We start from the raw sequence: 17039 nt of genomic DNA on the forward strand, positions 1-17039 counted from the left end.
AGTGCCATGCTCTAACAAGTACCCGCCTACTGATGCTCTCCGCCCATCACATCTATGTGGATACTTAACTGCCTCCTCAACCATCCCTCTTAGTACCTTGTATAACCACCCAATGGCGTGGTTATGAATATCAAAAACTTTGCCCTACTCCAAGATCCATGTTTTTGAAGCTGTGCATGAGACAAACTGTACTTTCCAAAAGAAACAATGATATATAATTGCAAATTATATTCTTGACCAAAGAACTAGACTCAATTCAGACATGACCAACAATGTCTCAAAGAACAAACTTGTAACCTCTATCAGAGATACCCAAAATCACTCTAATGACCAACTTGAGTGACAAAGATAATTCTTTACCAAAATGATTACTGCAACATAGCTAAATATCTGGCATTTGTTATAAGGAAGAATCTTTGTTTCTTTTTCTGTCCTCCACGCATGCTAAAAGCCCAGTTCAAGGGCTGGCTGAAGTGGGGACAAAAATACAGTTCTTAACCTTGGTGATGGTATAGGAGTTTACAGCTTGATTCCATGGACATCGGCAATGGGAAGATTTGTGATTTTATTTACTCACGTATTTTAAACTACAAACTGGCAAAACCACCCTCCTTTTATTGAGGCGATCTCCCTTTCCATTCTTCTCCATCACTGTCTTGGCAAGCCCTATTAACAAGAAAAGTCTGCTAGCAGAAAGGAGACAGAAGATGGGGGATTTCCCTAGTGGTCCAGTGGATAGGACTCGGCGCTTTCACTGAGGGGGCCTGGGTTCGATCCCTGGTCAGGGAACTAAGATCCCACAAGCTGTGAGGCATGGCCAAAAAAAAGGGAGAAGGAAAGTGGAAATGACCTATAAATGATGACAGATTTGAACTGTGATGGATTTGAATAATTTTATTACACCAACTGTCACAATGATGTAAAGAGGCCATCTGCTATTAAAAGTTCTCAAGAAGGATCCCCCAACTGCAAGACTTATAAGACCAAGCACAATCTTTCCACATGCTGAACAACTCTAAATTAAGCCAGGCACTATAAGAACTATGAAGAACCTATCCTTTAAGAGCAGACATGCCGAAAGATTTGAAGAAGGGGCTTCCCCAACACAGGATGTCAGAAGTTGAATTAAACCACTATGAAGAAATGGAGTAGTAAATTCAAAAGCAACAGGCCCAAACTGTACCTGAAAAGATCTAGCCTTCTATTCAGTCAGCTAGTGGCTAAGACCACACAAATCCTTGAGGAAAACCAAAGGCATCTGAGCACTTGGATAGACGTTGTAGCAGCATATAAAGCTTGTGAGTCAAAGGGGGGACAATCTGTAGAAATACAGAGAGATACCCTTTCTTTCCTGAAACACTCACTCCAGTGGAGGCCATGAGTTCAGCATTGGCTTTCCAGCAAAAACGTAAAGGATGACTTCTGTGGAAAATCAGTAATTATTACTGAGGCCAGGTACTTTCCATACATTATCTTATCAGGTGAGTTTCATTATTCCCACTTTTCAACAGAGGAAATTAAGGGTTAGAGATTAAAAACTGTCCAGAGGGTCAGGGTGTCAACCCAGACCTGCAGATCCCAGAGCTGTGCCCTATCTACTATGCTAAGCTCTCTCTCTCTAATACTCACCTCTACCTATTGCCTAAGACTTTAAACATTAATCTGTACTGCTAAGAACAATGAATATGAATTTCTTTCAACTAAAACACAAAATAGCCCAGCGTATAAAATCCAACTCCAGAACTGCAACCTGGATTTAAACAAGCCAAATGACATTCCTAACAATCAGTCACAGACAGAGTAAGGCTCCTTTCCCTTTAAGATGCAAGACCTAGTGAAATGGACTTTGCCTCCCCCAAGAAATGCATTTCATTTTAGTAAATGGTGAGTAGATTCCATTCTAGAGCAAACAAAGCGAGTAATGTAGAGTCAGCCCACAGCAGAAAAGAACAAGAAGAATTGTGTTGTGACACGTTACCATGTTTTTAACCTCACACTGCACAGCATCAGGCCAGAATTAGCTATTCCCACACAACTGCCTCATGAAAAGGACTTATTTTCATAGAAACATGGTTGATTAACAGCTGCCTAAACAATGGGCACTTAGTGCTTTTAGACTGAATGCTTATTTTTTGCCTCCAGGTCCAACGCCCAAAGTGGAGTCCCTCCGTCATCTTGAACCTCCCCACCAAATACACAACAAGCTTTAACCAATGGGCCTGACCCTGCGAGACCAGCCGAGGAAAGAGTGGATCTTTGGAATCCAGCATGGCAGCAGCAAGAACTGAACAAGGCTGCATCAGGAACAATTCCAGGGTCAAATCCATTCAAGTCCTGCCTGGGAGTCTGAGAAAGGGCTGAAGCTTGTTCAAGTTGCCCTTACAGCAAAGGGACTGAAGGATGAGATGTCAAAGGCGTAGGACTGGAAAAGAAGGAGAAGAGCTGGTTAACACTGGAATTGAGGGCAATCTGGCGGTGGCATCTGTCACTCCACTCACTGCCAGTCAATTCATTTGAGAACCAAGTGAGGTTACAACATGTATCTAACTAAAACACATCAGTACTAAGAAAGGAAGAATTAGGATTAACTGAGTTCACCTGGATTAGGTAAAAAAAAGGAACAGATTCCAAAAGGGACTACATTAAACTGCAGACTATTTTCTGTGGCCACAAAATAAAATTCAGACTAAACCCTGAAATATAACACCACATCAAAATATAGACTTGGCCATAACTGACCCGATGACACTATTAACAGAGACTGTATCTCTAGTGCATTTTCAAATTTTCAAAACATTTACAATGAGGGTCTTCACAACGGCCTTCTGAAGTGGTGATGGTGATAATATCACGTGTCCTCCAACAGACGAAGAGCTAGTGAGGCACCCAAGGTGGCTGCACAGGTTTCCTAAATCTTAGAGTCCCATGTTTTCCCCGCTAGATCCTATGAGTGGCAAGGTTTTTGGATTAAAACTAATTTATCCAGTTCCCCACCCAATCCTTGGATCACCTCTAAGCAGAAAAAGCTTCACTTCTGATTCACCAAGAGATGCTGGGAATGACTACCTCTACCAGACCAGTCCTTTCACTTGAATAGCCAGCAACAAATTCCTGTGAAAACAGCTCATGAAAGGTTTTCCAAAAACTCTGCCCTCTTTGGATGTATGATGGGAGGGTGTCCCACAACGGGATCAGTGTCAGAGGGCCAGGCCGGCCTTCTCTCTGACAGACGTAGGTAAGGAGAATACATTCTACTCTTGCTCTGCTTTGCTATTTTAAAATGTATTTATTTTTCAGAAATAACCTCATCAATCAGAAAACTGCAGTATGAAAACCTGCTCTTCTAACACTACATGTGCGTGAAAAATCTGTATATCCTCTGATCACACAGTTCCATTCTCTCTCCCAATTTAGCACTCATTCATCACAGATGCTAATTACTCCAACAAACACTGCCAAGGGAATCATTTGGTATCACACAGGTCTTAGCAGGGCTCAGCATCATGCGATCAAATCAGACAACTTGGGCTTATGATCACCAGCCAACTTTGCACATTTACAGATAAATTAAAAACAAATTAAAACACCACAGTTGAAATCGTAATGTGCCCCAAATTAGATGCTCTATAAAAACTTCCATTTTCTCTCTAAATACTTCCAAGTTGAACACTTAAGCAATATCTTTGCCTTAGGCCAACTAGTCTATCTTCTAGAAATTAAACAGGTATTTAGAAACTTTACTCAACTCTCACTAATGCAGGATTCACTGGCAAGTATTTTTTTTAAAAAACGTCTCAACATCTCTGGGTTCTCTCTGGAATTACTTCACATGTATATGTGTAATGTACCATTTTTAGATTTATTCTACCCCACTGCATGAAAAATAAAGACTAACATGGCTTCACTATTCTACATTTGCAACTGAGGAAATACTGATTAGATTTTTGAATGACCAAGGGCAGGGGGGGAAGCGGGGGGGTGAACCACAGTACTCTTATTTATTTCAAGTATTTGGCTAGAATAATGTATTTTTAATAAAGTTCCGCTCTTCCAATAGCCATTAATACCAGTTTAAATCAAAACAGACGTAGCAGCTTGAATGAGATCTTTTTTTTCTTTTTCTTTGCATTTTCTTGATGTAGTCTGCTACTCCAGAAGTGGAAGAGAAATCTACTAAAATTACAACTCAGGACAACGTGATTTCTTGTGAGAGCAGAGGAGCGTTTAGGGGCCTCTGACCTGGAGACTATTTTACTGGCAGGAAGAACTTTAAAGAAAGATATCTTTCCTTTTTTTACCCTCAGGTCTTTAATAATAATACTTTATACTGCCAACCAGTCAAATATCCTTTATGCATTCCTATTATATTTACTACTTCCAAAATGTCACCCTTACTCTAGATTGTTGCACCCATTTCTTTTATTCAGTCAAATTTACTAGTTGCCCGTTGATGAAGGAATGCCCTCCACCCTTCAGAATTTACGGGATCTTGGCCAGTCTCAGAGTAGAAATTCCTTGCTCCTTCCCACAGTACAAGACCTCTTGTTCCCAAAGGCATGTCACAGGGCCTGTTTCATGTTGTACTCTCTCTGACCTTCATGAGAGAGTAAAGTAAAAGGAGCCCAGAAGCCTTTTACTCCATCTTACCAAATGCATATTATTCGATTTCTTTCTTTTTTATCCTCTAACAATTTAAGTTTCACATGGATAGGTGGAAGCCATATATGAGCGGGAACAATTCCACAGATTGAGTGTTTGCTAAAATGCAAGGCGCTAGATGTTGAGAGCAAATAAAGGCTTCATAAAGGTCCAGAGAAAATAGAGGGTGGACTCTATCCAACTTCTACCTGTTGGTAAGGGTGGGCTACCCAGCTTCCTTTACCCAATTTCCTATAGAATAGGCAGCTTCTGCTTTCACTTAAAAGCCCAGTTAAAACACCCACCCTCCCCCCAAAAAGAGAAGGAGATGAAGATGAAAAAAATATACCACTTCAAACTGTCCTCCGTCTGGACACTCAGGGAATCTCAACAGGGGCAGAGCCAGAAGAGACCAAAAGGCACCAAGTGCAGTCACAGATACAGACTACACAAGGCAGCAGCTCTCTCTACTGCTCAAGTAGGGAAGGACACCAGGCAACGCACTGGAGGTGGCTGTCTTATTCAGTGGGGAAAAAGAGCAAGCAAGCAAGCAAGCAATCCGGACGGAAATTCCATCATTGCAGGCAGAAGGATATTCACACAGAAATAGCAGCCTCAACTGTGTTAAAAACTTCTGCTAGTTCCTTAAATGGGAGGTGTCAAAATCTGTGGCATCTACCTAACCTTCATTTACCCCTGGGGACAGGAGACACAACCAAGAAGTTGCTTCTGAGAAATAAGCTTCTCAGAAGCTACTCTGAGGACACAAGCCACTGGCTTTTTGGCATTAGCCAGAGACTTGTTTTCATAATACCTCCCCAGACCCACCATTTTCTATCCCTTGGTTTCCCATTCTGTGACATCTCCCACTACCCTCACGGGGACACTAGCACTCATCAAAAATCTAGAACTGGGGAATTCCCTGGCGGTCGAGTCGTTAGGACTCTGTGCTTTCACACCCGAGGGCCCGGGTTTGATCCCTAGTCAGGGAACTAAGATCCCACAAGCCATGTGGTGCGGCCAAAAAAAAAAAAAAAATCTAGAACTGAGGAACTATAATTAGGAAAAAGGTTGCTTTCCGAGTTTTTCTGGTTGTTTTTTTTTGGTGGGGGTGGGGAAAGAGGGGGGGAGATGGAGATGGGAACTAGAGTCAGAAGTCTACACTGTCAACTGTTATTTTGCTTCCCAAGTTTTTGTGGTTCTTTAGCTCATCAGGTGGTTGACTGTCTCAGAGCAAACTGCCCGAGGCAGAATTCTCAGGACAGAAACTCTAATAAGAGAGAGCCCTGCTTGCCTCACACACCCTCCCCAAAAGCCTTATATTACAATCAGAAAAGACAGTTAACACTTCGCTTATCTGACAATCTGGCCACCCCACACAAAATCATAGGCCAACAGAGTATTAGGTCTCAGAATCAGACTCTGAAAGTCAAATATTCCTGATCATATTACCATTCTCAAAAGCCTCAATCACTCATACCCCTGCCATGGTGGGATAAACACAGAAACTGCTGTTTGGATCTGCATGGGAAAGAAAAAAACTGTTAATCCAATAAAATGAATAAACTACTGGAAAAACTTGCATGCTGAATCCTGTTCTTACTGCTGAAATCCAGACAATTTAAAAGAATACCTGGAACGACCTCTAAGTAACTTGCACATCACTCAGCACTGGAGAAAGGGGACCAAACATTAGTGGAGTAAGGGAGAAATGGGCTCTCAGAGACTCTGCAGACCACAAGGCACCTAGGCAGCCACTGACCATTGTTCTCCAATCTTCTAAAGAGAAAGAAAGCAAAGGCAAGTGCCCAGTATGCAGCTTTTAAAAACTTAAGAAATACTACCTTCAAAGACTAAACCAATTCCTGATTGGTTGGAATGTACAATAAGGCTGATCTTTAAGCCAATCAGAGTTCTGGTTGTTGGGAATGAACTAGACACTAGAGCAACTGCCACTCACTTGGCCCAACATTTTATTAAAATCGCTCAATTTACCTGGCTTCAGTTAATACATGAATCTGAATTAAACCAGCAAGGAACAGAGAGACCCTTTCTCTGTGCTCTACCTTTGCTCCAGTAAAGACTATTTAACAGTTTTGCCACTTGTTAATACCAGGGTTCAATTCAATCAATTATTTGCTGGTATTCAGGATTCTGTATTCCTAGCTTTATCCCTTCCTTAACCGTGACTTATTTGTCCCACTTCTTCATCTCTGACCCCACAATTAAAGCATTCCAAAATGAAAGTGAAGGCTGAAAGCAGTGTTTCTCACTGATTTGGGCTCCAGGTCAAAGATAAATTCCCATTCAGTTTGCAGGCTTTGTCTAGCTGCCTGCCTTGGAACTTCAAGAGAAAGTTTAGGGGGACACAAACCTAAGAATTTGAAACAGAGTGGGGAAGAAGGGGGAAAAGTAACCCCACAAGCTCTGCAGTTAAGGCCACAAACTCCAAAACACCCCAAGAAGCTGCAGTTAATAGCAACTACAGCAGCCCCCAGGATATGGATTCAGGGTTCAGTGCTTCCCACCAACAATATTCATAGAAAAATAAAAGGCAAAATCCCAAAAGAGTTTACAATACCTAGGTACTAAGAAAGGGCCTACTAATAATTGTTCTTGCTCTCCTCCACCAGGAAAACAGACACTGAGAAGTTAAGATTATCAGCCCAAGCAATCAGGTAAGGATGCCCTTGGATCCTAAGTCGATGGCTCCCATTGGTTCTTTTGGACCTCACTGCCCAGTCAGGCCAGATATATGCTGAGACACAGAAGTACTTCCTCTGTTGATTAGCAACTTGAAATCCTTCGATTTTACCATAATAAAGACCACCTACGGAGACCAAACTACTCCCCAGTCCAGGAAATACGACCAGGCAGCCTTCACTCAAGACAGGCATTCATGTATTAGGTAAAACAATCAGCAACTTCCCAGGAACATGTAAGTTTTTAAATTAGCTGAAATGTAAAACCTCTGAAATTTAGTCCTCTGGCTCCCCAAGCAGCTTTATCTATTCTGGTGGGCAAAGGGAAATAATAATCTTCATGTCCAGAACCCTGATCTATTTTGGAGTGCCAAATAACACATCTTTTATTTTAGCTTCTCAGCTGCTATAAGGGAAAAAGAACTTTGTCCAGAGTGACAGGCAAAAAAACTGGAGTCCATTTCTTTTTCTGTAGAGACTCTAATGCTAAGGAAATAAAACATGTAGCCATTTAAAATGCTACAACCATGAGGTCCAACTTCTTGAAAGTTCCTCTCACTGTGCCCGCCCCCCCCCCCCGTGGGACTGTGACAATTCAGCAGCAGCAGCAGCAGCAGGATGCCCTTGGGCCACGATGCAAAGAAGGACTCCTTGCTGGACTTTACAAAAACAACCCGAGAGCCATCAACTCCTGTGTCCCCAAGTGAACTAGGAGTAGGACTGTAACAAGAGACACGAACTTGGCCTAATAACTAACCAAGTCAGATAGTAAAGGGCATTTGTAAGAGATGTGCCTATCCCTGCCCTCTGCTGTGGCTACACAGGAGGATTCCAGGATATGTGAAAAATGTAAAACAATCTTCCTCCAAAACTTCTAAGTCACCACTCCATTTTCAGCCTTGGAAAGCTACACATAAACAAGGCTTTTTCTTACTAACAGAGCCCAGTATTTACCCTCCTAAGGATGCCTTATATGGCGGAAAGTCAAATGGTGATATTTTTATTTCACTGTATTTTCCTTTTGATTTTTTCACATAAGTGGTATACAATAAACATTTACATTTTATTATGTCTAAAAAAGATCTATGTATGTTTTACATATAAGTCTATTTCATAAGAATGCGTTTTTCAGTTATAGTTTTTTTTCTTAGTGGCAGAGAAAACAATCGTGCATTTTACAACCAATGACATCTTAAAACTCCATGAAATAAGGCAGTTAACATCAGTCAACACCCTCCCTTATTCTGTTTACTGCTACCAAATACCATACTTTTTTGTGTGTCTGATGTGGTCACATTACGGCATCACCTGTTTTATGTTTTTTTATGATAGAATATCATAAAAGGGCTGATTTTGTTTTAAGGAAAAAAATTTGCTTTACATAGGAACTTTGAAGGGAAACTCAAATTAAGGACAGTGCCTACATCAGAGATTTATACTAAGTAGGCTGAGTTTATTTTAAATTACATATAGCCCAACTCCCTATTTACAGCACAAAGAACCACTGAACTCCTTCCAAACACAAGTAAAGTAAATCCCTACAATTAATTTAAGTTCTGCCTGTATTGGTGGGAGTTTTGTGTCCTGTTTTGCAGTTCCTTAATGATGCTTAATTCTAAACACCTGGAAAGAACTGGTTTGTGAAACCCCAAAACCAGGAACAGACAGAGACTAGGCTCTGGTTTCCTGCCTTCTCTGATATCCCAGGGACCTATTACACTTTGTCAAGGCTCTCAGCTCCTGCTCACAACAGATCAGGAACCTGGGACACTGGCCGTAGTAACTACCCTTAAGCTTGATAACTATTAATTCTGCCTCCCTGAATACCTCTGATGTTTCAAACCTAGATAGTTAAAAAAGGTAAAAATTCTCGGAATCCTGATTTCAGATCTCATGAACTAATCACCACCTCGAATCCTCCAGACTGAAACCATAATGGGCTTGGTATAAAGACATGAAATATGTGGGAAGGAGACTGAGAGAATTGTAGTCAGTTCACCTGCGGTTGATGAGGACAGGGCTCCAAACTTCCAGAAGCTTTTCGTTAATTCTGCTCCAGAATTAGGACAAGTATGACTACCCACAACTGTGTTCCAACCCCACTTCCAATAACCTGCCTTAGCTGTAGCCAAAATCCAGAGCGTTCTCGAAAACCACTCACTCTGCAGCTCCCTTGCCGAGTCCGGACTGGCAATCTCGAGCCACTGCGGCTGCCCAGCAGAGCCAACAGCGCCCAAGCAGCTGCCCTCCTCCTTGCTGCTTAATTTAAGAAACAGCCCTGAAAGAATGACCTTTGAAAGGGTGGAAGGAGAGGGTTTGACGTGTGGAGCACGAGACAAAACCCCTCACCCTTCTTTCTCTATCACCTTAGACTTCTGGGGTAACCGAGGGACCACCAGGTCAATAACGGAGACACACAATACCTCGGGCCCAGACTAGCGCTCGCTGGGGTATAATTACTGAGGAAAGGAAGTGAGGACAGCAAGAGCTTCGGAGACGCAAAGGGCTGAGACACAAGATACAGAAGTTAACAAGAGAAGGAAGGGGTCGGGGGCGATGTAAGAAGGCGTCATCACAGCCGCGCCGCCACCCCCCCCGCAACAGACCTCCGAGACCCCCTTAGAGACCCGGCCTCTACAATGAGAACATCCTTCCTCTCTGCTGGGCAACAACGCCATGCCTCAGCTCCTCAGCCAGGCGGAAGCAGGAGAGGAGGGCAAACCTCCGAGAGCGCCCCTTCAGGGGGTCCATCCGGACTCGATCTCAGATGGGGGAGGGGGGATTCTCGGAGGGCGGGGCATTGCCTCTGTAGGGCCTGCACCACGGCAAGGACGGGGTTACCGGAGCCATGGAGCTGAAGATCGCCCCTTCCCCTACCCTGCCACCCGCTTACCTCTTCGCTTCCTCGTCGTCTAGCAGCTCTGGCTCGGTCGTCGCCATTACCACATCGCACTCCGCGGCAGCCGCCATCTTACCGCCGGGACCAGAGAGCCGGGTGGGAGGTCGGCGGTGAAGAGCACTTCCGGTCGGAGCATCGAGCAGCTCGGCGGCGCTGCGCCCAGAGGGGCTACCTCGGGCCCGTCTACCAGCGAGAGGCCCTGATTGGGGCCAGAGCGGCCTCCCGCCCCCGGAGGTCCAGGGTGGTCTCCTCGCCGGAGCGGGGGCCCAAGGACGGTTTCTGTGCGTAGGAGGCGCCACTTTACCCGTGGGTCGGAAGCGGGAATACAGGAGGGTGTCGGCTCTCTAGGCTTTGGCTTTCCTCAGTATTCTGAGAGCCTCGTTGCCATAACAACTTCCAATCCTAGAGAGTCTCCTGTGAGGCTCAGGGAGTCTGAGTTGGGTAGGGACGCGGTGACCCTGCACCCTGGAGAGAAAGTGCCCCCCACTACCACCTTTCCGACCTTGGAGTATGTCCACAGCTTCCTCCCGCGAAAGGCAAGAAGAGACACTCTGAATCCAGTTTCCTCAGCGTTCATCGGCCCCTGGAAGCCCTGACCAACCAAGCCAGGGGAACGCAGGGCGTCTTCACACCACGCCTTTCATCCCCTCCGGATCTCCAAGCACCAACTCGTTCATCACCCTAATGACGCTGACCTTTTTATGAGGCTGCTTTCATGTCAGCCGCCTGGGAATGCCACCTCAGCATTAAGCCTAGGGAGGGTGGCACAGGGCCCCAGACCCTGCCCTGGAGTTTATAAGGTAGCTCGCGGGGTGAGGTCCCGGCTATACAGTGTCCTCAGTGCTCCCAACCCTCATATAAACTCTGTGCTCAGCACGCTTGTCTTGCCGATTGCAGTCTGGATTGGGAACTCAGAGAGGGCAAGGACACAGCCCTTCGTAGTACTTCCCTTCACCCAAACCAGTAATTTTTGTGGAATTGAGTTAAATAGGGGTTTCCTGAGGTTAAACTGGGGGAGTTTGAGGTTAAATTTTTAAAGTTAAAGGGTACTAAAATAAGAATGGGTCAAGAGAATTTTAAAAGGATTTACCCCGCCCCCCAGACCCCTGACGCCCTTGCTTGCTTCTCCAGTAAAACAGTCTGTGCCATTGTCCATAGGACGCTTGCATGGTTCTTCCTATCACAGTGCTGAGGGAGCTGAGATCACACCTAACACTGGGGAGTGGAAGATGGGAGAGGCTCAGGGGTTTGGAAGAGAGAAGTCATTCAGCCAGCCAGTCATTCAACAGCCCTCTCCAAAGTACCTACTTTGTGCTGGGTTGGGAAAGCGCAGACTCAGACCATCTAACCTGCTTGCCAATGGCTCACGGTCTACAGTCTAATACAGGAGGCCCATCTGTCTTTAACCATCTTCCTCCTTTGTGTTCTTGGCATCTAAAACTCCCAAGTTATCACCAAGTCTTGTTGATTCTCTTACCAAATGTCTCCCAAATCTATCTCCTTTCCATCCCAATTCAGATTCTCATCATTTTTTGGAAAACTTGGAATACTACCATAGTCTAACTAACCCCAAGTCTCACCTCTCTCCAACCTTCACTCTTCTACCAGAGTGATCCACTTAAAAGCAAAAACTGATCATGTCACTTCGCTGGCATAAGTCGTATCAATGGCTTTCCACTGCTGTTAGGATACAGTTTGAACTCTTTGGCCAGCACACAGGCCTTTGATTATTTGGCTCCTTTCTACCATCAGTAATGAACCCAAATACTTGTAGTTCCAGTAAATGCCATGACTCTTGCCGTATTTCCTCCACCCTTTCCTCCCACACCCTTCAAACTTCAACACAGACCTGACCTCCTCTAGGAAGGTTCCTCGGAGAATGTGATGCCCACTGCCCCCAAGTTAAATGCCCTTAGTTGTGCTCCCATAGCACCTCTGTAATAGTTCTTACCATGCTGTACTGTAATTATTGGTTTAGATGTCTAGCTCCTCTAGATGGTGACGTTCTAATGGGCGGCAACGGTGTCTAATTCCTCCGCTTTTTCTCAGCACGTGGTCCTGTACCTGGCACAGAGTAGGAGCTCAGAAGACATTGGATGAATAAATGACTGAGTAAACAAAGTGTTACTGTAGTAGCCTTTAGAGAAAGAACATATGGGCATCTGAGGCACCAAAACAGCCGGCCGGTCTAGGGAGCCTTAGAACCCTGTGCTCTGGAGACCATTCAGCCCAGGTCCCGGCCGTCATTTCCCCGCCGGCCTCTGGAGGCGCTGTTCGGCTGGCGCCGGCTCTCCTCCGCCAAAATAGGTCTTGCAGGATGGAAGCTACGGGGCGGGGCCAGACGGAGCCCGGAAGGAGCCGGAGGAAGATCCGAGTGTTTGCGGCCGTGCTGCCCCACCCCTGGTCCCGGCGCGCGTAGAGGGGCCCGGCCGGGCTGCTGCTAGGGCCCCAGGAGGTACGGAGCTGGGAGGCCGGGATCGACCACTGCTTCCGGACCCTTTAGGTGGCAGGATTCCGATTCCCTCTGGGAGCCCTCTCGTGGGGAATTCTGTTCCGGAGGCCCGCCTAGCAGTCGGGGTATCCCTTAATTTCGGGGCTCACTATATGAGGCCCCTCGCGGGGAGGGGGATCTGTACTAAGAGTTTACTTTGGAGAGGTTTCTGTTTAAGATCCCTTTGGGGAGTGATCTCTGTATCTCTCCTCTGGCAGGGGCGGAATCCTCGTCTGGGGCTCCTTCTGGGAAGCCTGTGTTTGGGATGCCTTCGAGGAGATCTCTGTTTGGGACCTCCAAACAGAGAAGGGATTTCTGTGTCTAGGCCTTATCTGGGTTTGTCAGTTCAAGAGAAACAAAATTATTCTTTTTTCTGAAGCGTTTTTTTCCTTAGATTCCTTCACTCTTTTGTTTGTCTTTTTCATCTGAGCCATGGCCTTGACTGGGAATTCGAGGGAACTAATTGTCTGGATAAGCCATACGGGAAAGCAAAATGTTCTTCCTAATTGTTCATTCTCCCCAGGAAGAGTGGTATAAGACAGATCCACACAAAATAATAGTCCCGCTTATTTCTCCATGGGGTCATGGGTAAAGAGAGGGAGCTGAGCCAGAGCTCCCTTCAGCAACTGGTCCTCCACATCCTGTGCACAGAAAGGAACCTGGCTAGTGGTTCCTTTAAACCAGCGACTCTCTTCCCCCTTTATGGCAACGCTTACCGAGCACCTGCTCTGCGCCAGTTACTGGCCTCGTACTGGGAATAAGATGAATAATATACAGCTAACTGTCCAGTAGTGGATATAGACACATCACTTTAGTACACCCTGCCTAGGGTAGCAGACAGGGCCGAACCCCTGAGGCCATGCATCCACTTCAGAACTTGCGTCCTCAGTCAAGGGAAGTTTGCCCTTGGTTTTGATCCTGCCTCACCCAGTGTGCTTCCGTTCTTCAAGGTTGAAAGCTAAGCATGGGGAAGAGCTGCAAGGTGGTCGTGTGTGGCCAGGCTTCTGTGGGCAAAACGTCAATTCTGGAGCAGCTTCTGTACGGAAACCACGTAGTGGGTGAGTGTTGCTGGGTGTGAGGCATGGTGGAGGAAGTGGAAGAATGAGGAGAGGATTTGATCGCAACACGAAAAGGCTAAAGGTCGCTGCTGCTGGTCATTACACCGAAAGATCCCAACTCTACAACACTGAGGACATCTGGAAAGAGAAAACCCAATGTCCGAGATAGGAAGGAAAAACTTCCGCGTCACACTGTGTTTAGCAAGGTATCAGCGTGAGATTAGAGCTGTCCCCCCAAGTTATTCCAGTCTGGCCAGACTCGCAGTCTTTGGCCCTCTCTCCTCAGCCCCCATGTACCTTTCTCTCCCTGTCTGGTTGGCCTGTTAGGATATATTCAGTCACTCATGTTCCCAATCTCTTTTCTCCCTAGAAACAAGTTTTCTCCTCATTTTGTCCCAGGTTCTGAGATGATTGAGACGCAGGAGGACATCTACGTGGGCTCCATTGAGACTGACCGGGGGGTGCGGGAGCAGGTGCGTTTCTACGACACCCGGGGGCTCCGAGATGGGGCTGAGTTGCCCCGGCACTGCTTCTCCTGCACTGACGGCTACGTCCTAGTCTACAGCACGGACAGCCGAGAGTCCTTTCAGCGCGTGGAGCTGCTCAAGAAGGAGATTGACAAATCCAAAGACAAGAAGGAGGTGTGTGTGGGAACCCTGGTGATGAGAGAGAGTGGGCCCTGGGCTGGCTTTGGGAGGCCTGGAAAGGCTCTGTTTTTCACTGATTTGCCAGGACGTGGGTTTAGAGCTGGAGGGCGGAGATGGAGGCCACTGGAGGATGTCTTCACTCCTAGAGGTGGCCGTATGTTGAGGCAGCTCTACCAAAGAGGCTTCTCCAGTTTAAGACGTCCCCACTAGTCTTTCTTTATAATGGTTCTGTGCTCTCCCCTGTGAAGGCCCTTTTGTTCTCAGATCCCGCTTTAAGCTGCAGGCATTCTGGGAGCGCTTCCTCACCGGTTACTTTGCCAACAACTAACTGACTGCCAGTAATGATCAGGCATTGGTGACACCACAGGGCTTGTAATGGAACTCATCCAGATGGAGGCCCCCGTCCACAGTTTCTAATACAGGAAGAGATGAGACATCAGCCATTGAGACTTTCCCTCGCCTACGACTCCGAGGTGGAAATGGTTGCTTTTTCCTCTCCTCCCTCTGTTCAAATTCTGGCCTCCATCTGGCACCCCCTCCAGGCGTTCCATTACAAGCCCAAGGTGGTCACTGGCCCTCACGACCATTCCTGAGGTCCATGCTACAGCCACGGGCCTCTACTCTGTCCCTCTTCCCCAGGTCACCATCGTGGTCCTCGGCAACAAGTGTGACCTGCAGGAGCAGCGGCGTGTAGACCCGGATGTGGCTCAGCACTGGGCCAAGTCAGAGAAGGTGAAGCTTTGGGAGGTGTCAGTGGCTGACCGCCGTTCACTGCTGGAGCCCTTCGTCTACCTGGCCAGCAGGATGACCCAGCCCCAGAGCAAGTCTGCCTTCCCCCTCAGCCGCAAGAACAAGGGCAGCGGCTCCTTGGATGGCTGAAGAGCTGCCTTGCCAGCTCTGGAAGATGGGTTGAGGGGAAAGGGAGGGGGGGTTTTAGGCAAGCTGTCCTTCCCAGTCAAGGGGGGAGCTCCCCACTAGGCCAGGCAGCTGGGCTGTCCCAGGCTCAGGTCACTTTTGCTCCCTCCCAACTCTGGGAAATGCAAATAGTCTAGGTTAGTGGTCCCCAAGCCCCCCAGCCCCCAGCCTGCTGTATCCTAACAGCAATGGAAAGCCATTGATAGAATTTATGCCAGTGAAGTGACATGATCAGTTTTTGCTTTTAAGCAGGTCTAGGGTGGTTTTGGATCACTGTCCCTTCTGCCGGCCCTGGACAGGAAGCAGAGCTGTGTGTGGAAGTGCCCAGTCTAGGGTCTGATTCCTATCGCAGGGGTCTTACACCTCCGAGTTTCCTGCCAATCTCACACACACACACTCACACGCTTACGGCACCAGCCTGGATTCTAGAGAAAGGGCATCCAGGTGTCTCGTTTGTGTGTGTGTGTGTGTGTGTATAGATGTGCACACGTGTGTGTGCTGGTGTTCGGGGCGCCTCCTCATCCAACACCCTGACCTCTCTCCTGTCCTGTCCTGGGCTGAGAGAAGCTAGCCTGCTGGGAGCATAATCTTCTGTTTCAACTCTTCCCCCAGCTTCCTGCTTCCCCTTCCTGCTCAGGGAGCGTTTTCTTGGTTGAGGTGGAATGGAATGCCGACTGGGCTGGGAGTCACCAGCTGGCTTTGTGGCCCTGCAAGGCCTTTCGCCTCTAGGGGCTTCAGTTTTCTCAGCTGTAAGGTGACGGCAGTTGCTTAGATGATCTAGATCCTCTCCAGCCCTGTGTGGGTTGTATGCTGCCCATGGTTGGGCTGGCTGCACTGTTCCCTTAGCTTCTCCCGTTTCAAGGTGCTATGCCTGTGGCCCTGGAGGCTGGGACACTGCTCCCCACCCCCCAACCACCAGGGGGCAGGAGTGCACTACCCACTCTAGTTGCCAGAGTGGCTGCCCAGTGCCCGATCCGCGGACCTCACAGCCCTGGGGACTGGTCGTCACCCTTTCCTGTGGTTTTCAGCTGATAGCTGGACTTCTATTTATAGATTACCTGTGTTTATATGCCTGCCGCCATGGTGGAGGCTGGGCAAGGTGCTCGTCTAGCCCTCCCCTCTTACCTCAGATGCCTGAACAGAGTAAAGCCGGCCAACAGCAGCTTCTCAGGAGCTGCCAGATCTCTGGGGGCTCAGAAGGGTGGTTACGCTTCCAACACGCTGTAAAGTGAGCTGGTGACCCACAACTTCCCGTGCCCACTTCGTGCTTCTGATGTACACACCTAGCATAGGTGAAGACACTACAGCCAGGTGACCTTCAGTACACGCCCCTTCTCCCCAAGATGGGAGAGGTGAGCAGGGTCAGGTGGCCCAGGCTGGGCGAGTTAGGGCGTGTACAGGCTTGGGCTTAAATTGATTTATTGATGCGTTGGACACAATAAAACCACAACTGTTATCAAAAAGTTTCCCACCCTCCCCCCTTTTTCTTGTTCTCCCATTGGAAACAGCTTTAAAAAAGATACAGGTGGATACTGGCAAAGTCCCATATTGTGGGGTGAGGGTGGCAGTGCTGCTCGGGTGGGATGGAGGTTATGACATTAATTTTGACAGCATGAAAACGGGTCTTGAGAGTGGCTCCAAGTGGATCCCAATACTCAGGTGAGTCACAGTGAGGGGGCCTTGGGGTGC

General features: G+C 47.2%; 2 protein-coding genes across 8 annotated transcripts in view; one reads left to right on the forward strand and one right to left on the reverse strand.

Annotated features, from left to right (window-relative positions):
- The window catches only part of DNAJC7 (DnaJ heat shock protein family (Hsp40) member C7), a 28045-nt gene extending 17186 nt beyond the window's left edge, over window positions 1-10859 (reverse strand). Inside the window, exons 1-2 of one of the 6 annotated variants that reach the window (XM_060133323.1) lie at window positions 10234-10859; window positions 2384-2422 (exon numbers count right to left, since the gene is read on the reverse strand). In XM_060133323.1, the coding sequence (XP_059989306.1) occupies window positions 2384-2422; window positions 10234-10310 (116 nt within the window). In that variant the 5' untranslated portion in view covers window positions 10311-10859. The other 5 variants (XM_060133325.1, XM_060133324.1, XM_060133329.1 and 2 more) reach the window with 5 other exon arrangements.
- Window positions 10860-12556: 1697 nt separating this feature from the next.
- On the forward strand, window positions 12557-16994 carry NKIRAS2 (NFKB inhibitor interacting Ras like 2). Of its 2 annotated transcripts, XM_060132888.1 has the most exons (5): window positions 12557-12694; window positions 13681-13788; window positions 14188-14429; window positions 15075-15167; window positions 16962-16994. In XM_060132888.1, the coding sequence occupies exons 2-5, from the start codon at window positions 13695-13697 to the stop codon at window positions 16977-16979; spliced, it is 447 nt and encodes a 148-aa protein (XP_059988871.1). In that variant the 5' UTR covers window positions 12557-12694; window positions 13681-13694; the 3' UTR covers window positions 16980-16994. The 2 variants fall into 2 exon arrangements, with proteins under 2 accessions (XP_059988871.1, XP_059988870.1); XM_060132887.1 differs by lacking the exon at window positions 16962-16994 and having other exon boundaries at window positions 15075-15448.
- Window positions 16995-17039: the final 45 nt, after the last annotated feature.

This window comes from Lagenorhynchus albirostris, chromosome 20, assembly GCF_949774975.1.
Source record: "Lagenorhynchus albirostris chromosome 20, mLagAlb1.1, whole genome shotgun sequence".
Classification (NCBI taxonomy): Eukaryota; Metazoa; Chordata; class Mammalia; order Artiodactyla; family Delphinidae; genus Lagenorhynchus; species Lagenorhynchus albirostris.